Consider the following 26445-nt stretch of genomic DNA (forward strand, 5'->3'; position numbering starts at 1 on the left):
AATCTAGTTGACCACATCATTAACTAGTCAGTGTTGGAGGATCAGTCTCCATTATGACCCATCCCTGGTATGATCTTTCGTGCTTATGTGCATGTAAATGTGTCTGTGGTACGGAAATATTCCATAAATTTTTTTATCTGTCAGGGAGTTTGGTCAGCTGGCTGTCGAGCTGCTGGATCAGTCGTATAAGCAGGACGAACAGATGGCCATGAAGCTGTTGACCTATGAGCTGAAGAACTGGAGTAATGCCACCTGTCTGCAGCTGGCTGTGGCTGCCAAACACAGGGACTTCATCGCACACACCTGCAGCCAGATGCTCCTCACCGACATGTGGATGGGACGTCTGCGTATGCGCAAGAATTCTGGCCTGAAGGTCAGACCTGGGAGGAAACTTTGCTCAGTCCATGGTCTCAGTGATAGACATGCTACATACAGTACATACTGTAATATCAGCCATTGCACAGGACTTACTCTGTATTGGTATTTTTACAGATTACGGTATTTGGCGTTGTAGGGTGCCAAAGTGAGTGCTCACAGCTTTTAAGGGTCACCTGTAAGTGATCTTTAAATTGGCGAATCCGGCATCTTTTTTTGTATTTTCCCCCATAAACATGAGGCCAGCAAATTATGCAGAGTCTTAAGTGCTCAGTTTCAGGATTCTAGCTGTGGTGACATTTGTGAAACTGATCCCAAGATCATATGTAAACCAAGAAAAGTAATTTCAAAGTCAGATTAAGTTTGCTGGTCATGTAAAGAAAACAATTTACAAAGTGCATAAAAATGCTTTAAAGGGATAATTGTGAAAATTGTCATAATTTACTTACCCTCATGTTGTTCCAAACTTTTATGACTCTCTTTCTTCCAAAGAACACAAAAGGCAATGTTAGGCAGTATGTTAGTCTCAGTCACTATTCACATTTATTGCATCTTTTTTAGATACAATAATACAACAGAGATGCAATAAAGATGAGTGGTGACAAAGGCTATCATTCTGTGCAACATTTTGTTTTTTCACAGAAGAAAAACATATGGTTTGGAACAATATGTGGGTGAGTTAATGATGGCGAAAAAAGTTAAATCTCAGTTGTATTTGACTCAAGTTGGAAAGGTTGTTGAAAATAGATAAAAGAGGAGGTTGTATTGATAGGTAAGGGAAAGTGTATTTGATTTTACTCCAAAGAGACATTATTTCAGATCTGTTTGTAGCTATTCATGTAATGTCAAGGACAAATATTGCTATGTCTGTAGGGTAGGCCAATGAGGGCACTTTAAATGGAATTATTCAATGGGCTCTTTGTCAAAATGATAAATTCAACAGATTTCTGACATATCTATCAGAAATAAATTTTCTTCATTGACATGGTTGGCCTGTAAATGGTCAAAGCTTCAACCTTTAGTTTAGACATTCTGAGATAGATATTTTGCCAGCCCCTGATAAATAAATTTTACAACTCTCCTTTTCAGTTTTCTCTCATGCTCTGTTTTACATTTGTCTGTTGTGTCCAACAGGTTATCCTGGGCCTACTTCTCCCCCCTTCCATATTAAGCCTCGAGTTAAAAAATAAGGACGAAATGTCATATATGCCTCAGGATCAGGACACCTACCTCCAGGAGAAGGATGTGGATGAACCTGAGAAACAACCCAAGGAGAAAGAGGAGGAGGACATGGAGTTCACAGTAAGATCTTACTGTGAGACGCAGTACAACTCCGTGGTGAGAGCACCCACCTTAGCCTCGTGTCTTAGCTTATAGCCTAGCACACTCGTGCGCACACACACGTTTACACATACTTAGGCACATCTGCTCTGCTCTGCTCTGTGGAAGTCCTGCCCCCAATTTGGCCTCCTAACAACGCTTTCAATTTGTTTCATTTTTTTCGAGTCCGTGGCTCTTTGTCATATAGAGAACCATACCGACTCTACGGTTCTGACCTTCTCCCCCACCCGACACCCCCTTTCTCATGTTTCCCTTTCTCTTCGTTCCTCGTTGTCAAAGAGAAGACGCGTGGTTGTGGAGTTGTATCGTGTCTCCGTCTGCCTCCGTCCTTGTCTGTTTCTTTTCTTTTAGCGAGGGTCTCGTCTGAAGTACGGTACTGTGACTGAATGCTTGTCTTTATCATTCATACAACAACAGCACCATTGTGCATGTTAAAGGCTCGTCATTCCATTGCATTATGTTAGCTGACTTGATCTCCCATCTCCATGACTACAACCTTCACTTTTACGTTCAACGAGAGTTTACCTTCCTACTTTCACACAAAACTGCACGGAGATCGTCACTCAGTCTTCCATTGGGAACAATCAAGTGTTGCTCTCAAGAAACAGGTCAACCCAAAAAAGTTAATTAGTTAGAGATGTAGTCCAAAAGTTTCTTGTCTAAACATTTGAAAAGGACTACAATTCCCAGAAATCTGGACAAGTGACTGGGTTGAGCTGATCTTGAACTACACAGTTCCAAAAACGGAAGCTTTTCCCCTCACCTCACTATGAATATATTGCAGATATATGATTACAATGCAAGATGAAAATTGTATTGCAATTTATTGGAATGTTCTTCCTGACTGTACAGACTGTTAAAGCAATATTTTAGTCTGATAACATTAAAATGCCAGTGCCGAAATTAGGGCTGACTGTGGACATAAACTGTGAAATAAACGAACTGTATTTCATTGCATTTAGAAGGTGTGTGTATTGTAAGATTGTACTAGGGTTCAGCAGCTTAGCTTTACCTAACAGCTCGAACAGCAGAAAAGTTGTTGCAATACAATTCTGCCATGATGTCCAAGAGCATGCCATATTTTCCATTTATGGGATCAACTCCCCACTCTTGGATTAAGGATGTGTCTAAATAACCCATGGTACTGGGCATTTTCATTCCCCCTTTCTCTCTCTTCCTCTCTCTCTCTCTCTCTCTCTCTCTCTCTCTCTCTTTCTCTCTTCTTCCTCACGACCATTCCCAGGCAGAGTCATCAATCCCCAGCTCATACTGAATATGTCACTGCCTTAGCACCCATTATTGAACTGCAGTGTTTGAAACAGCTGCATGCAATTCTGGGTGAAAAGCCATGATATGTAAAAAGTATGTTAAATCAATATTTTTTCTCTCTCTCTATTTTCTCATTCTCTGTACTTTTCTCAGGCCATGCTGGGAAACGTGAGTTCAGAAGTATCTCGAAAGAAACAGGTGGAGGAGGTGCAGAACCGCCATCGGCTGATTCCATTGGGACGCAAAATTTATGAGTTTTACAACGCTCCTATTGTCAAGTTCTGGTTTCACACGGTAAACCCCAGCTATGCCCTCATTTAAAAACAAAACAGCACCCAGTATTACGTCATGTGCTTAGCATATCGGATTTATACAATCATTCAGTACCAGCCGTACCATACGTGTCCACTGGCGCAGAAGAGCAGAGTGAAAGCACAATGCATCAAACATCTAAAAGTTGTGAAAATGTAATTTTATGGATATGAGAGGTTCTGACAAACTGGGGAGATACAAAAAAAAACAGAAACTGAAAGTGTGTAAAATCACACCATATTTAATCTTCATGCATTCAGGAATAAAGTTAGCATTTATCCTTATACTGCAGTCATGCATATATGATGATCTATTTGATTATGTATTGAAAGCAATCATAGATCATATTAAAAGACAAACACTTACTTTACATTTTACAGACAACCCCCCCCCCAACCACCCACCCCCAAGCGGTAGATCTCGAGCATTTTGGGCGACATTAAGCAGGTTTTTTTCTGCACCAGATGACACAAACTTTTCGAAAAATACAGTACCATGTGAGTGAATTCTTTAGGAAAATGTTCCGTGAAATCTTTCATTAGAATAAAGTGGGGAAATCCAAATCAGGTCTAGGGGGAGAGAAATGTTAAAAAGCTGGCAAGTATAGATCAAAACCGGTAAGGTTTTTTTATTTTTAGTTAGCCTCATCTATGTTTTAAATTTAGGCCATGAATCTGAAAAATCTATAGGCTCCTAAAGATGAAACATTCTGCTCTGTTTGCTGTGTGTCTTCATTATTTACTTTCTCTTTTTTTCTCCTTCTCTTTTTCTCTTTGCTTTTACGCTCTCTCTTTCCCATCACACAGTCATGTTGTAAGGTTTACACTGAGACGTATTTCTGTGCTGCACTTGTAAGCGTGTACAGTATATCAATCTTTCTACTGTTCTCAAAAACCAGAATATGTTTAAAGAAAAAAGAGTATTACTCTGAAACGGCAGTGAGACCTCTGGTGATTTATGTTGATGCTGCAGAAAAACCTTTACTTGTTCCGCAGTACCATCTGCAGACACTTTTCTTTTTTCAAAAAAATCAGTGCATTCTATTCCTAAAATCTAAAGTGTAACCCAACAAATATTAGCCTGACAGTGTTCTCAGTGCAACGTGATTTTGACATGCTTGTGTGAAAAGGAGAGCTAATGTAAAATAACCATTGGCAGTATATACAGTATAGTGAATTTAACATACACTATTTACTGTTTGAGCTGAATTAATTTTTTAAAAAAGGAAAGAGATTTTTTTTTTTTACCTAGTTGTGATGTTGTCTGTGTATTCTCACAGTTGGCCTATGTAGGTTACTTGATGCTCTTCAACTATATTGTGTTGGTGAAGATGGACCTGTGGCCCTCTCCCCAGGAGTGGATAGTCATTGCCTACGTCTTCACCAATGGCATCGAAAAGATGAGAGAGGTGAGAGAGAAAATATTTTTTGTTTGCTCAGTACTGATTCCTAGGAATCTCCTTTTAACTGTAAAAATCTCTCTTCTTTCCTGACACTTCGATCCCTGGGGTGTGGGGGAACATAATTTATTGATAAAGTATTTATTATTATTATCAATTAATTAAATTCTTATATAATTTCACGGCTGCTGTTCAGTTAAAAAATATGTTAAAAGCATTTTAGTAACCTTTACAATTTTATTTACCATTGAGGAGACTTCAGGAGAAAAATGTTGCTCTTTAGTGAAATAGCCCTCTTCTGGAATTCAGTCAACACAAACACTTTTACTTCATGAAATTTGTGTCTGTCCCTGGTTTACAATTGGCTTGAAAAGTTAATTTGTCCAACATCAAGGCTGTCACTGTATTTCTGATTTATTTGCTGTATCATTGTTCCTGTCTCTTAGATCCTCATGTCAGAGCCAGGGAAGCTCCTGCAGAAGGTCAAAGTGTGGTTACAGGAATACTGGAATGTCACTGACCTCATGGCCATCCTCATCTTCTCCATTGGGATGGTGCTCCGCCTACAAGACCCACCCCTGATGAGCTATGGAAGGGTCATCTACTGTGTCAATATAATTTATTGGTACATACGCCTGCTTGACATCTTCGGAGTGAACAAATATCTGGGTCCATATGTCATGATGATAGGCAAGATGGTGAGGGGGACTGATCATTCAGTTTAATAATAAACTCTGAATACAAAAACACAACTCTAAATGAAAAAGAATGCAACAGACAAATTATGCTTTTACAGAAATGACTTAATTATTTTCACAGAAGACAAAAACTTCCTAACATTGACTCTAACACTCTCTCTTTTTCCTTTCTTTTTCACCTTCTTCAATAATCCGGGGTGAATGTAGATGATTGACATGATGTATTTTGTGATCATCATGTTGGTTGTGCTGATGAGTTTCGGGGTGGCACGACAGGCCATCCTCAATCCCAATGAAGACCCGTCCTGGATGCTGGCACGCAACATCTTCTTCATGCCATACTGGATGATCTATGGAGAGGTGTTTGCTGACCAAATCGACCGTAAGGCTGGCTTCTCACTAATATTTAACCTTTCTGAGGTACTAGGGAAATAGACTCTAGGTATGCTGCCAATTTAGGTGCCTACACACTAGAGTTCACACTGCATCAGAGAATGCTGCCTATCCATTTATTTCAGATGGTATGGTGCGTCAGAAGAACGTAGAGAAAAAAACAAACAACCAAACTAGTCTCATAGAATCGTATTACTATACCTACTGTAAATTCTTTGCTAAATGATTTTTACATATTTGTTGTATGTATCCTGTAAGCTTTACTTAAAATAAGTTTAATTTTGCTCATAAATAAAATATTAGAGCCTTTTTTTATTTCCTATCACAAAAGTCACGAGTAAAATGGCGGATTATTAGTTCATAAACACTTATTTTCACACAATGCTATCTTATATCAAAACACATTTAATATTGCGCATAGCTTGTAAGGTGAAACATTTTACTGTTTGCATTACATAATCAACTACATTTACTAAAATCAACTAAAGCTTGTTTGAGTGTGATGAAATTGTGCGGTAGCTCAACTGATGATCAACTGAGCATGGCGTTTACCATTCAAATAACTGGAGTCCCGAAGAGTCGACACGTGATTTAAAAGTGTCATAGAAGAACCAAAAAATTTTGTGGCTACAATTGCGGTTTTCATCTCACATTTGCTTTAATGATAGGGAGGTCTCTTTAGTTGATTTAAATCTCGATAGAGCATTAACACTTCTTAAATCTTACATTTGCTTTTTATGGCACTATTGATCCATAGGTGGGTAGAGTAGCAAAAAAACTGTACTCAAGTAAAAGTACAATTATTCAAAAAAAATATTACTCAAGTAGAAGTAAAAGTGCTAACATATATATTTACTTGAGTAAGAGTAAGAAATTATCCAATTAAAAGAGTACTCAAGTGAGTAACATATTACTTTCACAAATGACATAATGGTGTGGGTGAGAAACAAATCAATATTTAAGTATGTAAAGGGATCAATGGAAAGGAGGAGGTGAGAACCGGCTTGATAATATAAATAATAGTTTTAATGATATACTTAAAAGACAGACACACACATGACGGACATGTCCGTTAACGATCTCTCTCTCCCGCACGATCCTCTGCAGTCGACCTTTATCCTTCACGGAGGCTTGATTAGCCTAATACGGGACCGGGTGTGTAGTATCGCGACCCGGCCCCGCCCTCCGCCCTGCCACAAAGTAATTTTTGCTAGAAGTTCTTCTCCCAGCCCAGCAGGGGATGCGATATGCAGCGATATCCAGAGAAGAATGTGAATCAAAAGAAGAAGAAGGTGAAAGTGATCTGTTTTTCATCCAAATCCATCACATCGCTTCTGAAGATATTGATTTAATCGCTGGAGTCTTATGGATTACTTTTATGCAGACTTGTGTGATTTTTTTTTAGCTTTAAAATGTGTGCACCCATTCATTTGCATTGTTTGGATCAAAGGAGCTGAGCTGAAATTCTTCTAAAAATCTACAATTGAGTTCAGCAGATGAAAGAAAGTCTTACACATCTGTGATGGCATGAGGGTGAGTATATGATGAGAGAATAATGTTTTGGGGTGAACTATCCCTTTAAGAGCTCTTGTCAGATCTGGATGAATTTGTCAATAAGAAGAGAGGTTTTGAAACCTTTCTAGTTATTATTACAGTCAAAACATGAACAATGTCCCACAGGGACATTATAAATAATGCTGAAATATAAACCAAATCGAGATCATGTTTTATTAATGCCTACTTTCGCTATTTCATAGCTTTTATTTGTTAGTTCAGTGTAGTTAAATTTTTCAGTGTCGAAAGAATTTAGATCATTAGTACACAGTACTTTATGCTTTCACATAAAGTCAGCATAAAGGTAATCCATACGACTCCAGTGGTTTAATACATGTCTTCAGAAGCGTGGGTGAGAAACAGATCAATATTTTAGTCTTTTTTTTTTTACTATAAAACTCCACTTTTTCTTCCACATTCTTCTTCTTTTGTTTTTGGAGATTAGCATTCTTGATGCATATTGCCACATAGGGATGGGGCTGGTTTAAGGTGGAGATTTATAGTAAAAAAAGGATTTAAATATTTATCTGTTTCTCATTCTCCCTCACAACTATCATATTGCTTCAGAAGATTTATACACTGGACTCTTCTAGTGGTTTCTTCTAAAAGTCTTAATTTGTGTTCTGCAGATGAAAGGCATAAGAATGAGTTTTCATTTTTGTGTGAACTATTCCTTAAATGTTCAGCTTGTATAAAAGAATGTGGAGAGCTGTCACAAATGGCATCTGGTCTGATTTTGCATTTAACAGTGGATTAAACATTTAGTTTGGATCAATAGGAGACTTTTTATGGTTTACTGTTGTGTCTACACTCTTAAAATGGTGTCATATTCTGTAAATGGCTGCACTTATATTGTCATTACAGTATGATGCGGATCAATGCTGCTGTTTTAAAATTGTTTTAAGATGCAAGTGTCAGACTGCACATAAAAAATCAGCAACAACATTCTGAATCAGAAAAACACTGACATATTCCAAAATAAACATTATTATTAACAGTATATTTTTTATGGGTTGCTTAGCTTACAGAATTTGTGATTTGATTTGAGGTTTGTTTTGATGTTTACTTGTATTATTCATGCCCAGAGCTGGAGATGAAAAAAAAAAAACATAGCTTTAACTGAGCCTTGAAGTAGAGCACATAGTAAGTGGGAGTGAATAGAATGTTTGTGAAGCCTCCGACCTGTAAAACCTTACCTGTTTATCTGTAAACTCATTAACTCAAAACTGTAAACGAATTATGAGTTTAGCTAGCATGTACACAATTATGTTCAAATATATTATAGGGGAAATTGGAAACATTTGCTAATTTAGTTGTTAAAGCACAAATATAAATACATAAAAAATAATGTAAAGGGGCATTTTACATCACTTTTGATAATCCCCCCCTGTGGGTAAACTTGGCCCAGATTTCATCTAAATATCTGATATGCAAACACTCCAAATTTGGCAATGCCTCATATACAATAGCTGCAGTCAGGGGAATGCAGTAAAGTTTGCATAAGTGCGTGTGTGTTTAATTGCATAAGTTGTTTGTGTGTTAGCGTTTGCTGAGTGGTGGATGGCCCAAAGACAAGAGAGCTGAAATAACGCTTTCGTTCTTTGTTTCAGATGTGAATAGTAGGAAGCTACAGCACAAAGTGAATGAAAAACTCTGGCTGGTCGAAAATAACGTTCGCTTTCAAGGAACTGGGCGTAACAGTGGTCCATCTCATATAGGCAATTTCTAATATATAAATTATGTTAGATTTATCTCCGTCACTAGAACCATTCTAATTTCACCGTCACGCCATCGCCTCATATCTGCCCCCTGATGGTCATTGATTGTACGACACCCCTGCACGGCACTGCAAGGCTTATGGCCAGGTTTCCGTGGTGGGGGGACAATGTGTTAAGGTGATATGGCAAAATTATTTAGATCCTATCACAGTTTTTAAAACCCTATCATGGAAACTTGAATCTTGGATAATGCCAAAGACACCATCATGAATCTCCCAACGCCAGCTAGGTTCCATTACTGTGAATCTGATGTACAGTCAGTGTAATTCCCACTCATTTCACCTCAGAATGTCAAATTAAAACTTACTGGAGGAAAATATCCTAGGCTGAAAATAAAGCAGTTGTCCACCCAAAAATGCACTCGCCCTCATTTAGTTCAAAACCTTTGTGAATTCTGGTTTCTGTGGAATACAAAAGAAAATAATTGAAAGAAGTCTTTTTTTTTTCATGCAATTAAATATAATTATGACTATAAGATAACAACAAATACGTTATATAAAAGTCTTCATATTACAACTTGTACTTTATAGACAAGTCTTCTGAAGCCATTGTGGCTTTGTTTTAGGAATTACAAAGAAATTTGATAATGCCTTTGAGCCTTTTATGAAGCTTGAAAGCTCCAGTCCCCATTCGCCAGAATTGCATGGAAGAAAACGGCCAGTACATACTTCAAAGTTCCTCCTTTTATGTCATACCTGTTTGGAAGCAAATTAAAATGAGATACAGTTAAGAATGACTGAATTAAAATTTGGGGGTGAATTAATCATTTAAGTGAAATGCATATGTAACAGAGCATGCACACCAATGCCCATGTATCCCTCTTCAAATATGCTCCAAATATTCAGTGTTATTGAAAAGACCATCTCATCATCATTAAAAAAATAATAAAAAAAAAGATCCATTTGCCTCTCATCAGTATAAGTTTTTTCACTTGGTTCAGTTGTCAGAGTTTTTGAAAGAATACATTTTAAATTAAAAAGGCAAAAGAATTGTGATTTTAATACTTAACGCATGTTACTTCAGTTCTCTCACTTTGGGCTCCTGAATGTGATTCTCAATATTGAAACCAGTAAATGAAGTTTGCATAAATATGTCAATCATTATGAACCTGACTGATTTTCCTCTACTTAAAAGCTACAGCAACTGAACCATACCATTTGGAAAAACGTATGATGCATTCTCAATACATACTAACCTGCACTACATGCAACCATCTAAAAGACTGCTGTACATTTACTATCAATATATTTTAAACATTGCCTGTGTTGAAATATATTGCGTATTCAATTTTTACATATGGAATATGTTTCTAATATATTTGTAATCCACATATCGGTGCATACAGCCTTTCCATTCAAGTTTTATCCACAACCCAATTTTGACTGCTTTCATTAAATGCAGCATGTCAGAAAGGGTGTAAGATATTGTCCATTCTATTGCAATTTGTAGAGGAATTAAAGTCTATGGGTTTTGTCTAACAGCTTGTCCACATTTGATTTGACAGCACCTTCCCTCGCAGTGCTCAGTTCTGTTTTTTTTTTACAGCTCCATGTGGCCAGAACATCACTACAGAAGATGGAGTCATTATAACTCTCCCACCCTGCAAGACTGGAGCGTGGATTGTCCCTGCCATCATGGCCTGCTACCTGCTGGTGGCCAACATCCTGCTGGTTAATTTGCTAATTGCTGTCTTCAAGTAAGTTAAATTACTATTTATTTTAAGTGTGGTTTTCTAAACAGTGGCCAGATTAGGTTACCAAAAACCTGTCAATGGCTAAATATATCACTTAAAAAGGGTACCAAAAAGTACTTGTTGTACTGTAAGTGCTGTTAAAAGCCTATGCACCTAGAAATTTGATTGGATCTTGCTATTTTCAAAAGTTATTTCCAGTGGTCTGTGGGTGTGAGACTATTGAGGAAAAACTGTCATAATAATAACTGTGTGCTAATATTATCTTTGGTTGTAACAGCAACACATTCTTTGAAGTGAAGTCCATCTCCAATCAGGTCTGGAAGTTCCAGAGGTACCAACTGATAATGACCTTCCATGAACGTCCTGTTCTTCCTCCTCCACTTATCATCTTCAGCCACATAACAATGGTCCTCAAACACCTCTGTTGTCGCTGGAGGAAGCACGATGAGGATGAGCGTGACTACGGGCTGAGTGAGTCAGAAAATTCTGTTGCAACACACCGAAAGCCTTGAAATGACAGTTAGAGTCATTTGTTTTTCTATGATCTGCAGCTAATGACAATGAAAGCAACTCATGCCAACTTAAAGATTCTCTTTGATAGCTTCATTTGACAAACACGGTTACATCGGTATATCATTAGAGTTAGGTATTTCTTTCAATTTGGTATGATTATTATTAGCACAGCCAAATTTAACCATGAAACAAAAAGAGAAATTAAAGGAAAACAGAAATGACTCAAACTGTTATGATGTGCAAATCTCACCGACTTTGGGAAAAAGTTCAAAAATGAAAATGCTGTGAGAATTTTTTAACCCTCATGAGGTTTCAAACCTATAAATATATACAAGGATGTCATTTACAAGTGGGACTGGTGGGACATGTCCCCACCAATTTTTGAAATAGCTTTCGTCAGGAATGTGTCTAATGTGGAAGAAGTAGCTCCAGTTCTTGAGCAGGAGTTTCCATTTCGTTTGTGTGTTATAAGTGAAAATTCAGCACTGGAGTTTGTTATAATGAGAACTAGTTGAAGCTGTTATCATACAATATTAGCAAACAATCACTATAATGAAGTATGCGTGTGTATGCCTCTCCTGGGCATGGGCATAGGGTTGAGGCAAGGGCATAGGACTGCTAGGATCACCGTGGCAACCGCCCAACAGCGGTGGTGGAGTGCCACCGGTGTGAAGTGCATTTGAAAATAAAATCTTATTAAACCTAGGAATACCTGAAATAAATTTGCGAAATATTAGCATACAATCAGTATAGTGAAGTATTAGATCCTTTGAGACTGTTTTGTGATTCTTTATGTTAGAGATATTTATTATTTACCTTTTTAAATACTTTTCATTGTTATGGCACTGGCCTATTCACAAGGTTTTATGTACCTTGTTCAAGTTCAGCTGTGAATTCACTTCATTCTGTGCAGATGTAAGTGTCAATATTATATTTATGTTGTTAATGTAGCTTATTATTTTCATATATATAGGATGCATTTGAAAAAAGGTGATTAACCTACCAAACAACCTACCTTGTCAAAGTTTATTGTGTTCAGCTCTTCATTTCCTGCAGCTCAGACACTCTGTCTCCTCAAAACACTATGACTGGATCATTTGACAAGGTGTTGTATTATTATTGTAATTATTATTCCGTTAACAACAACTTGGAAATATGCTCATTGTGAGGATAAGAAGACATTTCTACTTAAAACATAGGCTAATGCTGACGAAAATATGACGAGAAATAAATAACACTGCAAGATAATGTACCGACAGTGTTTTAGAAGCAGAAATGCCTTGTTAAATTTAACAAGGCATTTCTGCTTCTAAAACACTGTCGACACACCTGCTCCTGTTCCTCTGACGCTTTGCCTGCAGTTGGATCTACGGCGCACTTCAGTGGCTTTTCTCGTTCTCTGCACGGCAGTGCAGTTTGCCCCTGGGTACTTCAACAGTGCATAAACTTAAAAGAGTTTATTTAAAAGAGTGATTTTCTCAGCGGTGTTGAACGTCCTTTTCAGGACGCGTCTTTATAAAGATGCCTTTCCGCCCCTGTGAAGTTCCTGGATGCGGTAGAGTGCTCTCCACTTCAGACGGCCACAGGCGTTGTCTCGTGTGTCTGGGCTGCGATCACATCGAGGCAGCGGTTGTGGATGGTTCATGTTCTCACTGCGAGAGCATTACCATGGCAACGTTGCAGTGGCGGCTCGCTTTCAACAGAAAGCATGCCACTCCAATGGAGGCGATCTGGGGATGGCAGCGGGTGCAGCTCCACCGGGTATGCCCTCTCGGATCACCTGCCCCCGGCACGCTCGTTGACTCCACTCCGTGCTCGAGGCAACAGCCGCTTCCGCCCTGCATGCCATGGCCCTCCTGCAAGTCCACTAGGCCAAGGCACTTAAAGATATGTACGGGGGTAGCCCTGATCCCGACATGCTGCAGGAACTGCGCTCAGCCACCGACCTCGCACTCAGAGCCACGAAGGTCACAGCGCAGTCACTCGGGCAGTCGATGGCCACACTCGTGGTCCAGGAACATCATCTGTGGCTGAACTTGGTCGAGATGCATGAGACCGACAAAGTGCGCATCCTCAACGCCCCTGTCTCCCAGTTCGGCCTCTTTGGCGACACCATCTAGGACTTTGCCCAGCAGTTCTCCGTGGTGAAGAAGCAGACAGAGGCCATCTCGCACATCCTGCCCCACTGCTGCTATGGGCCATGCCCCGTCTGCTCGCCAAGGGCGTCCTCCTGCGGCAAAGAAACGCCCTGCTCTGCCTTAACCCAGGCCCAGCTCTCAGCCCATGCGTCGAGCACCCTGCAGGAAGCAGACGCCCCTCATCTTACGGACCCCCTCGAGGACCTGGAAGGCTCCCAGGCGCTCCTGAGATGAGCGGGTAAGGCCCGGTGGAGGGCCGGGAGGAGAATCTTTTGTTGAATTAATTTTATTTGCTGCAGTACCCATATTCTCAGTAAAAGAGCTATTTCCTTTGTCTCTGGGTCACCTGGCCTGCAAATGCCGATCTCACGGCACTCTGCCCCACACCTCAACAGACCCGGCAAGCTGGACGCGGACCCTCACATCCCCGGCAACCTCAATGTGGTAGCGGACGCGCTGTCACGACAACACTTGCCCGGTGGAGAGTGGAGGCTTCACCCCTAGTCAGTCCAGCTGATTTGGGAACGATTTGGCAAGGCCCAGCACCCCCTCAATGTGTCACAAAGCCACCCGCTCATCCGCTCTCGCTACCCTCGACGGCGGAGTGGCCCACGTGTATCACGACGATTCCCCAGGCAGACAGGGCTGATGCACTCCACCTGTGCCCCGGGAACCCTACCACCTGGAGGGGTCGCCCTGTGCTCCCCTCCAAGGCCCAACAGAGGACAACGTCTTCACTGACTGCCAAAGCCTACAGCGCCACCGGACATGCCACTTCCGCCCTGCATGCCATGGCATCCTCCTGCGGCGAAGAAACACCCTGCTCTGCCTCAACCCGGGCCCAGCTCTCAGCCCGTGCATCGAGCACCCCGCAGGAAGCAGATGCCCCTCGTCTCACGGACCCCCTCGAGGACCCGGAAGGCCACCAGGCGCTCCTGAGATGATCAACTAAGGGACCAAGATGTTAGCTCCGGAGCAGGTAAGGCCCGGTGGAGGGCCGGGAGGAGAATCTTTTGTTGAATTAATTTAATTTGCTGCAGTACCCATATTCTCAGTAAAAGAGCTATTTCCTTTGTCTGTAGAACTTGGTACATGCTGACGGACTGACCAGGTGGATCGCTTGCACCTAGCATCCTTTCGCTCGACCGAGGTAAAACTGTGCGCTTTCTCTCCCAGGAGATCCCGTTCATTCGGATCCCTGGATGACTCCTCCCTAGCCCTGTTGGTCCGCAATTTAGCAGAGGAATTCGCCGACCCAATCCACTGTGGGTACTCAAATCTACCCTGTACTGGAATAGGTGCTCCACAGGTCGGTACTCCTGCGTGGACTCCTCCTGTGTGTATTTTCCACGGTACGATCCCCTTACGAGTGGACCCGCATCTCCCTTAGGCAGTTTCAGCTGCCCTCAGGTCGCTATGTTGTAGCAACTCCCCCCTCCTTGAGGCTGGATCTACCACTGTGCCATTTTTCCACATGTGACCTGAGTGGCCCAAGTGATGTATTTCACAACTTTTACCTCCCCCTTCCTGGGCAAGTGTGGTCTCCACAGGGTCTTGCCCCCTGAAAGAATAGGAAACTGGGTAAGACCCCCTTCCCACGATGCGTGTAAGGGCCCCAGCCGTTTTTGGCTCTATGCGAGAAACATAGAGAGAAAAGAGGCCTGGCGAGGCTCGGCCGGTTCCCAGGTTGGCAAGCGTCACCTTGTTCCCCTGTTTAGGGTAACCAGAAGGATTCCGACGACTTTTATGGGGCATTGGGGAAGGGTACGTGCAGTCTGACACAGCTGGTCACCTTTGCACGTAAAATACCTGCCCGCTCCTGTGTCAGCAGTACACGTACACGGCTCATCGCATGGCGTGATTTAAATTGGACCCCTAGTGTCGCTTCTTCGACACAACGGCGAAGTGAGCAATAGACGGGGAACATGTCCAGCACTACTGGAACACCCCAAAAAACCTGCCGTTTTGGAGATACTCTGACCCAGTCGTCTAGCCAACACATTTTAGCCCTTGTCAAAGTCGCTCAGATCCTTATGCTTGCCCATTTATCCTGCTTCCAACACATGAAATTCAAGAACTGACTGTTCACTTGCTGCATAATATATCCCACCACTTGACAGGTGCCATTGTAATGAGATAACGTCTAGGTTACGTATATAACCTCCGTTCCCTGATGGAGGGAATGAGACGTTGTGTCCTCCCGGCCACGTCGCTGAGCCTAGCCACTGTGGTGGCCGGACCATTTCTGGCTCCTCAGAAAAATCCTGAATGAACTCGACGTATTTCCCTGCTTTTATACCCGTATGTCTGGGGGCGGGGTATGCAAATACTGTTTGCCAACTTCTCATTGGCCTTTTTGCATAGATCACAGGCATATTCAGCGCTCAAGAGAGACCCCTAGTGTCGCTTCTACGACACAACGTCTTGTTCCCTCCATCAGGGAACGGAGGTTACATTCGTAACCTAGACGTTATCTCATTACAATGGCACCTGTCAAGTGGTGGGATATATTATGCAGCAAGTGAACAGTCAGTTCTTGAATTTCATGTGTTGGAAGCAGGATAAATGAGCAAGCATAAGGATCTGAGCGACTTTGACAAGGGCTAAAATGTGTTGGCTAGACGACTGGGTCAGAGTATCTCCAAAACGGCAGGTTTTTTGGGGTGTTCCAGTAGTGCTGTGGTTAGTACCTTCCGAAAGTGGTCCAAGGAAGGACAACTGGTGAACCAGCGACAGGGTCATGGGCGCCCAAGGCTCATTTATGCATGTGGGGAGTGAAGGCTAGCCCGTCTGATCTGATCCCACAGAAGAGATACTGTAGCACAAATTGCTGAAAAACGTAATGCTGGCCATGATAGAAAGGTTTCAGAACACACAGTGCATCACAGCTTGCTGCGTATGGGGCTGCACAGCCACTGACCGGTCAGACTGCCCATTCTGACCCCTGTCCACCACCTAAAGTGCCTACAATAGGCATGTGAGCATAAGAACTGGACCATGGAGCAATGGAAGAAGGTGGTCTGGTCTGATGAATCATGTTTTTTTTTAGATCATGTGGACGGCCGGGTGTGTGTGCATCATTTACCTGGGGAACAGATGGCAGCAGAATGCACTATGGGAAGAAACCAGGCAAGCGGAGGCAGTGTGATGCTCTGGGCAGTGTTCTGATGGGAGACCTTGGGTCCTGGCATTCATGTGGATGTTACTTTGACACGTACCACCTACCTAAAGATTTTTTTCAGACCACGTACCCCCCTTCACGGCAAAGGTATTACCTGATAGTAGTGGCCTCATTCAGCAGGATAATGAGTCCTGCCACTCTGCAAAATATCAGGAATTTTCAGGAATGGATTGCGGAACATGACAAAGAGTTCAAGGTGTTGACTTGGCCTCAAAATTCACCAAATCTCAATCCAATTGAGCATATATGGGATGTTCTGGGCCAAAAAGTCTGATCCACTGAGGCCTCACCTTGCAACTTACAGGACTTAAAGGATCTGCTGCTAACGTCTTGGTGCCAGATAACACAGGACGCCTTCAGAGGTCTTGTAGAGTCCATGCCTCGATGGGAAAGAGCTGTTTTGGTGGCACGAGGGGGACAGAATAGTAGCCAGGTTGTTTTAATGTTGTGGCTGATCGGTGTATGTGAGTAATGTGACCATGTAGATTAAACCTTTAATAAATATGTTTGAATAAATAATTAGAACATGGATAAAAAGGGGATTAGAATGAGAGTGTGCAATGAGAGTTTCCCTCCCTCCCTCTCTCTTCCTCATCCTCTTCTTCCTTCCTCCAATGGCTGGTTCAAATTGACTCGTCCAACCTGATCTCATGATAAGTCGTTCATAATTTACAAGTTGGCTATTTCATATGGTCTTGCACGATGTCGTTCGCATAAACTCATCTTCAACTTAAAACATCAACTTCAATGAATAATGAAAACGTTTGATTAAAATGCTTGAATTCAAGAATGACATTAATAGTAAAAGATTATTTTACATTATCTGTACATAATATTCATGAGTTTTGCCACTTTGTGACAAATGATGCCCATATGTATATATATACAGTGCATCCGGAAAGTATTCACAGCGCTTCACTTTTTCCACATTTTGTTATGTTACAGCCTTATTCCAAAATGGATTAAATTCATTATTTTCCTAAAAATTCTACAAACAATACCCCATAATGACAACGTGAAAGAAGTTTGTTTGAAATCTTTGCAAATTTATTAAAAATAAAAACATTAAAAAAAATCACATGTACATAAGTATTCACAGTCTTTGCCATGACACTCAAAATTGAGCTCAGGTGCATCCTGTTTCCACTGATCATCCTTGAGATGTTTCTACAACTTGATTGGAGTTCACCTGTGGTAAAATCAGTTGATTGGACATGATTTGGAAAGGCACACACCTGTCCATATAAGGTCCCACAGTTAACAGTGCATGTCAGAGCACAAACCAAGCCATGATGTCCAGGATTGTATCGAGGCACAGATCTTGGGAAGGGTACAGAAAGATTTCTGCAGCATTGAAGGTCCCAATTAGCACAGTGGTCTCCATCATCCGTAAATGGAAGAAGTTTGGAACCACTAGGACTCTTCCTAGAGCTGGCCGCCCGGCCAAACTGAGCGAACAGGGGAGAAGGGCCTTAGTCAGGGAGGTGACCAAGAACCCAATGGTCACTCTGACAGAGCTCCAGCATTTCTCTGTGAAGAGAAGAGAACCTTCCAGAAGAACAACCATCTCTGCAGCACTCTCTGGCCTGAATGGCAAGCGTCATGTCTGGAGGAAACCAGTCACAGCTCATCACCTGGCCAGTACTATCCCTACAGTGAAGCATGGTGGTGGCAGTATGTGGGGATATTTTTCAGCGGCAGGAACTGGGAGACTAGTCAGGATTGAGGGAAAGATGAATGCAGCAATGTACAGAGACATCCTTGAGGAAAACCTGCTCCAGAGTGCTCTGGACCTCAGACTGGGGCAAAGGTTCATCTTCCAACAGGACAACAACCCTAAGCACACAGCCAAGATAACAAAGGAGTGGCTATGGTACAACTCTGTGAATGTTCTTGAGTGGCCCAGCTAGAGCCCCAGACTTGAACCCGATTGAACATCTCTGGAGAGATCTGAAATTGGCTGTGCACCGATGCTACTCATTCAACCTGATGGAGCTTGAGAGGTCTTGCAAAGAAGAATGGGAGAAACTACCCAAAAATAGGTGTGCCAAGCTTGTAGCATCATACTCAAAAAGACTTGAGGCTGTAATTGGTGCCAAAGGTGCTTCAACAAAGTATTGAGCAAAGGCTGTGAATACTTATGTACATGTGATTTCTTTCGTTTTTATTTTTTATAATTTTGTAAAGATTTCAAACAAACTTCTTTCACATTGTCATTATGGGGTATTGTTTGTAGAATTTTGAAGACAATTATCAATTTAATCCATTTTGGAATAAGGCTGTAACATAACAAAATGTGGAAAAAGTGAAGCACTGTGAAAACTTTCCAGATGCTCTCTATACAGGGTTAGGGAGTATTGGAATACATGTAACAGATTACACATTTAAAATACTAAATATTAGTAACAATATTCCACTACAGTTACATTCAAAAAGTATTTTGATTACTGAAGAGATTGCTTTGCATTTTATTGTCATTTGTTCCATTTAGTATTTGGGCTATTCGGTTGGAAAATATTCATCCATATAAATTATGCGATCTAAAGTGCATTTGAACAGTGGTGAAATGCTTTCTAAAGATGTTACATTCATCCTAGCAGACAGAGAAGTAAGTTTGAAGAATGTTTGGAGAAGCAGAAATAGAAATAAACCTTGTGTAAACTGTCATGTGAACATTTAGCTTTATGTTAAGCAAAAAATACTGTTTCTTGCCATTTTACATGCACCTGTTACCAGGCATGATAATTATTTTTTATAATTATGTAAATGATTCATAATATAGTCATGGTTACTGTTGTTCAAAACGCCATGCACTACCTGTGTTACGTGACTGCTGAGCCAGGAGCAAGCAGGCTGCTGCGTGCTAGAAGTAGCTGGGTCGGCTGCACATAACCCTCCCCAACGCCCCCACTATAAGGTGTCATATACCGCTTTTAGATTCCCAGTACCCATATGGGAAGAGGCGATACGACTTGTATGGGAGCCAACCGATCAGCCGTGACCTTTTCTCTCTCTATGCTTCTCGTCATAGAGTTAAAATGCGGCTGGGGCTATCTTAATGCTATAGATGCGTTGGGGAAGGTGTCCTTTCCCGTTCCTATTCTTTCAAGGGGAAAAGGCCCTGCGGAGACCACGACCTGCCCAGACTGGGGGGAGGTAACTCGTGGCCAATACACACAGGGGTTGTCAAGCCACCCGTGGACATGGTGCAGTTGTAGATCCTGCCTCACAAAGGAGGAGTTGCTACAGACACGGCAACCGGGGTGCAGCGGGAACTGCCCAAGGGAGACGCGGGTCCTGCCAGCAGGGGGACCGTACCGCAGAAAATACATCACAGGGAGTTGCCTGAAGCGGGAACTATGCCTGTGGATCCCAAGCCCAACATGGAGCACTCCACTCGTGGTGGGTCTGGTGGCGGGTCAGAGGGCTAGGTAGAAAGAGTGTCCAGGAAGCGAGAGCTTAATGGCTAACCTGGGAGTGAAGGCACACTGGATCAGCTTGGTGAAGGGCGCAAGGTTCAAGCGGAACACTCGGTTGGCTGTTCCGTATTACCGAGTTCTACCAGCTCGGACCTGACAAAAGATCGACTCAACCCTGAGGTTGTAGAACCTAGCAACGGTGTTGGATATTGCCCAGCCCGCCGCTCTGCAGATGTCTGCTAAGGAGGTGCCGTGGGCCAGTGCCCATGAGGATGCCACAACTCTCGTAAAGTGTGCTCGAACCCGCAAGGGGGGCACAGCCTGGGTGCAATAGGCTAGGGAAATAGCGTCAAAAACCCAATGAGCTAACCTCTGTTTGGAGATGGCGTTCCCTTTCCGCCATCCGCCAAAGCAAAGAGCTTCTCAGAGCATCTAAAGCCCTGCGTGCAGTCCATGTAGATATGCAAAGCACGTACCGGACACAGCAACAAACGACTTCATCCCGGCTGGAGGGACAGGCTCTATCGCGTCCTTGAGTAGCAGAGTGGCAATCTCTGCTCGTAAAGTGCTGGCGTTTTCACCACGCATCGGAGTGGAGCGAATACCACTGAAACGAGGTGGGAGCCTGGCGAATTGAATCGTGTAGCTAAGTCAGATGGTCCTGGCCAGCCATCGCGACGGGCTGGGAAGTGCAAGCCATGCGAGCGTGCCGGGGGGCGGGTGGTTCGTGGGGCTGTGCCCAGTGTAACCGAGCCCGTTGCCATCCCCAAATCTCTTCCATCGCCAGTCGGGTCGTCCTCAATCCTGTGGGAAGGAGGAGCGATGCGGGGGTGGCTGGAGTGGCCGCAACCACAACGTTGCCATGGTCATATATTCACAGTAAGAACATGAACCATCCACAAACGCTGCCTCGGTGTGATCGCTACCCAGGCACACAAGGCAGCGTCTATGACCATCAGATCTGGAGAGATACTGGCCACATCCAGGAACTACACAGCGGCGGAACGGCATCTTTAAAAAGACGCGTCCCGAAAAGGACGTTCAACACACGCTTGTGTATATTAATCTCTTTTAGAGTAGAATAAACTATTTTAGAAAAATCTAACTCTTTTAGGAGAGAAGCACTGTCGAAGCGCCCAGGGGCAGAGTCTGCATAGCGTGTAGAAAGGAGAAAGCCGCTGTAATGCGCCGTCAGATCCAACAGAAAGCTCTCTTGCAGAGGTGGGTGAAGCAGTCGTGACACACAGCTCGCTGATCACACAACCGTTTGGCTCCGAAGAAAAAATCTGTCTGACATTCACTCCTCCACTCCCCTTTATACCCGTATGTCCAGGGACGGGGCATGCAAATTCTGTCTGCCAACTTGACATTGTCCTTTTCTCAAGTTCAGAGGTACGCGAGGCTCTCCCCTTGTGTCACTACAATCGACACAACGTGGAGTGAGTGACAGAAGAGGAATCCAAGTTAGATAATATTTTCTCCCTCTCTCTCTCTCTCTCTCTCTCTCTAGTAAGACTTTTAATATTAGGGAATTTTTTTATTGTTTTTCTGTAAAATAAATATCTAAAAATCCTTAAAATAAATAAATTTGCTTTATATCTTGTTTTAGAAACAATACTGCATAAGATTTTTAGGTTTTTCAGAGAATGTATTTTTAACATGTGTATTTTGTCTTACTGTATTGGCAGATTTTTTTATAGTCAAAACAAGTTAAAAAATCTGCCAGTGCTGAAGATGTAATCCAAAACATTTAGATAACGTTACTGAATTTAAGTAATCTAACGAAATGTTACAAATTGCATTTTACAGCATGTATTCTGTAATCTGTTGTGGAATACATTTTAAAATTAACCCTCCCAACCCTGTCTGTCTGTCTGTCTATTTATCTAATTATTAAAAAAGATTGTCACAATTTGCTTTAATTTTTTGGGGGGAGAAGAAAAAAGGTGTCTGGTTACTGAGGCTAACATGGAGGCTAATATGGGTTCCATGGAAGATAGAAAGTAATAGGGGTTTGGAACAACATGATGATGAGTGAAAGATGATGGAATTTTATTTTGGATGAACTATGTCGTAAAAATTTTGCTTGTGAAAATGAAATGAATCATTTACATTTTCTCCCTACAGAGCTCTTTATCACTGAAGATGAACTGAAAAAGGTACATGACTTTGAAGAGCAGTGCATGGAGGAATATTTCAGAGAGAAAGATGACCGCTTCAATTCCTCCAATGACGAGAGGATACGTGTGACATCTGAAAGGTTAAAATCAACACATACAAAACTAATATGAACACACTTAATATTATTCACGCCATAGTGCCATGGTGCCATTTACAAGCGATAAAGCATGTAAATTTTAACACTTTAAACTGTATTACAGTATGGAAAAAATCAACATCTAATAATGTAGTGTTGTTCACACTTTAAAATACAAGGTATATGTTACACTGTGAATAAATCAGTTAGTCGGAATTAACACTAATGAACAACATATTTTATATGTTATATATATATATAACATATACGTTTACATATATGTTGTATTTTAAAGTTTGAACAACACTACATTATTAGATGTTGATTTTTTTTAAATGTCTGTATATTAAAGTTATAGTTCAACCCATGAAAATGAATATTCTCTCATAATTTACTCACTCTTATGCCATCCCTGATGAGTATGACTTTCATTCTTCTGCAGAACACAAATGAAGATTTTTAGGAGAATATCTCAGCTCTGTAGGTCCTCACAATCCAAGTAAATGGTTACCAGAACTTGTCCAAAAGGGACAAAGGCAGCATAAAATTAATCCATATGTTTAAATCCATATCTTCTGAAGCGATATGATAGGTGTTGGTTGGAAGAAGATTAATATCCTTGTTTACTTTGAATCTTCACCTTTGACTAGTCCCAACCAGTTTGTTAATATGAAAGTTAAAGCCATTTCCACACCAGAATGTGAAAGAGAAAGTGTAGATTTTCATTAAAAAAGGAATTAAATATTGATCTGTTTCTCACCCATATCTATCACGTCACTTCAGAAGATATAGATTTAACCACTGGAGTTATGGATTACTTTTAAACTGCCTTTGTGTCCTTTTAGGACCTTCAATGTTCTGGTCACTTTTCACTTACATTGTATGGACCTACAGAGCTGAAAAATTCTTTTAAAAATCTTTTTGTGTTTGTGTTCTGTAGAAAAAAGAAAGTTATACACATCTGGGATGGCATGAGGGTGAGTAAATGATGAGAGCATTTTCATTTTTGTGTGAACTATCCCTTTAAATGGAATTATCTGATGTCTAATCCATCAGGGTGGAGAACATGGCAATGCGTCTGGAGGAGGTAAATGAGCGAGAACATTTCATGAAAGCATCCCTGCAGACTGTGGACATCCGGCTTGCCCAGATGGAGGAGATGATTGGCCGGATCGCTGTGGCACTGGAGCGGGTGACTGGTGTGGATCGAGGTGAAGTCAAAAAAGCACGGTCCAGGACATCATCCGACTGCACTGATACAAATTACATCCTTCGTCAGAGCAGTTTTAACAGCCAAGAAGGTAATTCCTACAGGCTGCAGGAGTCTCTGGAGCAGGGTGGAGAGGAGTCCATTTCCCCTACTTCTCCAACCCCTCTGGCCCCACGTGTCCGCAGTCACTCCTTCTATGTGAGCCACTCCTCAAAGGACAGGTGCGGAGCAGATCTTTCAGAAGGTTTCTTCAAAGATAAATTGTTCAGTCTCCATCGGGCCAACAGCTCTCAGTCTGTGTCCTCAGGAGCAGGCCCCAAAGATTCCAAGCCTGTGTCTTTGAATACTTTGTCTGTGCAGCAGCAACTTCGCCCCTCCTCCTGTATAGACATTTACGTTTCTGCCTCAGAGGATGTCCCACCCACTGACAGCTTCTTGGAACCAGTCAGGACAGTTCCAACTCTTGCTCGAGACTCATCTCTCCATTCTGAGATCATGGAGGCAGTGCTCTCAGGGGGGCGAGACTGCAGTGGAAGGGCAGGGGGAAGCGAAAGGCAGTCGGATGGTACAGTCCTATTTGAGGACAGCGCTGCCGGTGACCTATCACTCAGCTCTGCCCACCTGCTGCCAGATAACCTGCCCCCCTGGGAACTGGACCCCTCGCCGCCGCCCTCAGCAGGTGTTCTAGAGCGGTCCAAGAGCAGCCGCTTCCTGTCTGCTGCAGGGCCTCTTTTTCTGGACGAGCCACCGTTGGTTAAGTCGCACAGCCTGATGTTTACAACGCGTGGTTACTATGGTGGCATGGGTGTGCAGGTTAAAGCAGCCGAGTACACCAGCATTACAGATTGTATTGACACTCGCTGTGTCTCTACCCCTTACCCCGTCCCAGAACGATCGGACTCACCTGGAGGCTCTTTCACATTCGATAAGCCCCAGGATTTGGGTGTCTCGCATCCTGAACGAGATGCTGAGCTCAGTCATGCAGAGTCTGATCCAGAGGAGCCTGCGGAGGGGTCAGGAGACACATGTAAGGTGGGTCAAAGTAGGAGTAGTGGGGTAATAGGTGCAGACTTGGGCCTTGGCCTGGCACTGGGCCCGTTCTGCTCACCCATCTCTAGACAAGAGCGAGCAAACAGTTGCTCCTCCTCAGAGGAGTCACACACCAACATCTACTCTCGAAAAAGTTTCTCCATAAGTGAGAGAATGGACAAGGGCCGTGGAAGCTCAAGGAATCCTTTCCAGAAGGCCAGGGCAGGGGCAAGGCTAGAGGGTAAGACAGACTCTCTGTCCGCAAGGAAACTGGCGAAACCCTCAGCTTTCCAAAGTTTTGACAGCAGACATAATTACACATGATGATGGCGGACAAGTAAGAATGACATTGTAGATCTAGTTTGTGTAGGATGGCTCTACCTCGTTTAAAATCCAAGGGCCAATTCATGAATTAGTACTGTCTGAGTGAGTAAATTGCTGTACACTGGAATGTTTTATAATGGATATCAACTACCTATTAATTTCCTAATATAAAAATGCAATGCAAGTTCTGTCAAGTTTTTGCAGAATTTTCCCCTCACATTAATTTTAAAGGCCTAAATGATCATGTTTTGTCTTTTGTTGTTTATATTTTTCCAAATTTATCACAAGAGGGTGCTCCTTAAAACCTATTTTGACTGTTGAACTCAACACTTGGGGCATGTTCAAAATGGAATACTAATTTGCATTTTTGTGCATACTATGCAGTATACCGTAATTTCCGGACTATTGAGCGCACCTGAATATAAGCCGCACCCACTGATTTTTAAATAAAATATTATTTTGAACATAAATAAGCCGCACCTGTCTATAAGCCGCAGGTGCCTACCGGTACATTGAAACAAATTAACTTTACTCAGGCTTTAACGAAACACGGCTTGTAACAAAAATAAATAGGCTTTAACGAAACACGGTGTGGCAGCGGGCGTAGTCAAGCGCCGTCCAGGAGAGAAAGGCGGTAAGGGCTTACACCTGAGCTAAATTATGTCTAACACCGGTGTCTAATTTCAGTAAGCATGGGTAGAGCGGCATAAAAAGGCAGCAGCCACAGAGCTGAGAAAGTGACACACGTCAGTCTAGTGTTGGCACATAGAAGAATTGAGAAACTTTATAAAATTGATTGTAAACATTGCTGTGGCCATTAAAAGCCTTAACTGGAACGTCAAGTGCCCTGCTGAAAACTGTCACACTGGTGCCCGTGTGGCACCTGAAATTAGACACCGGTGTTAGACATAATTTAGCTCAGGTGTAAGCGCCCTTACAGCTTTTCTCTCCCGTACAGGCGCTTGACCACGCCCCCGCTGCCACACACGGCTTGTAATAAAACATTTGCAGTAAACAGTAGCCTACCAAGAAAGTCATTGGTCACTATCTTCCTGCTCTTGTGCACATGAAACCACTGAAGTCATCTCCTTCGGTGTCGGAGTTGAATAGCCTCAGATTTAGTTGTCTTTTTGCGCTGAGTCAATTCCTCATGCTGCTGTTTCCAGCGTCTTATCATCGACTCATTAAGACCAAGCCCCCGTGCAGCAGCCAGATCAATCGCCTTCAACTTGAAAGCAGCATCATATGCGTTTCTCCATGTCTTTGCCATGGTGAGGGTGACAAAATTACTACCGTAATCAGAATGATGGGAAGTTTGAGCGCGCTCGATTTAATCTAAACAGTAAACAAAAAAAGTTGTTTTGACCTTAACCCGTTCGGCAATTTCATTGGTCTAATGAAAGCTTCACGCCGCCAAAAAACTGAGCACGTCACAAAATGTTTTTTTTTTTTTTTTTTTTTTATAAAATTTGAAAGCGGGAAAAATCCATATATTAGCCGCGTCATTGTATAAGCCGCGAGGTTCAAAGCGTGGGAAAAAAGTTGCGGCTTATAGTCCGGAA

At 42.3% G+C, this 26445-nt stretch overlaps 1 protein-coding gene across 13 annotated transcripts in view; it reads left to right on the forward strand.

Moving 5' to 3' along the window:
• LOC127643178 (transient receptor potential cation channel subfamily M member 3-like) overlaps positions 1–25057 on the forward strand; it is a 183842-nt gene extending 158785 nt beyond the window's left edge. For 11 of the 13 annotated variants that reach the window (XM_052125782.1, XM_052125784.1, XM_052125781.1 and 8 more), the window contains 10 exons: positions 145–373; positions 1510–1677; positions 3139–3279; positions 4577–4705; positions 5143–5394; positions 5602–5776; positions 10665–10815; positions 11090–11283; positions 22191–22323; positions 23377–25057. In XM_052125782.1, the coding sequence (XP_051981742.1) occupies positions 145–373; positions 1510–1677; positions 3139–3279; positions 4577–4705; positions 5143–5394; positions 5602–5776; positions 10665–10815; positions 11090–11283; positions 22191–22323; positions 23377–24883 (3079 nt within the window). In that variant the 3' untranslated portion in view covers positions 24884–25057. Of the gene's footprint in view, positions 1–144; positions 374–1509; positions 1714–3138; positions 3280–4576; positions 4706–5142; positions 5395–5601; positions 5777–8951; positions 9060–10664; positions 10816–11089; positions 11284–22190; positions 22324–23376 lie in introns of all 13 variants that reach the window. The other 2 variants (XM_052125780.1, XM_052125793.1) reach the window with 2 other exon arrangements.
• Positions 25058–26445: the final 1388 nt, after the last annotated feature.

The sequence above is a fragment of the Xyrauchen texanus genome, chromosome 4, assembly GCF_025860055.1.
Source record: "Xyrauchen texanus isolate HMW12.3.18 chromosome 4, RBS_HiC_50CHRs, whole genome shotgun sequence".
In the NCBI taxonomy this organism is placed as follows: Eukaryota; Metazoa; Chordata; class Actinopteri; order Cypriniformes; family Catostomidae; genus Xyrauchen; species Xyrauchen texanus.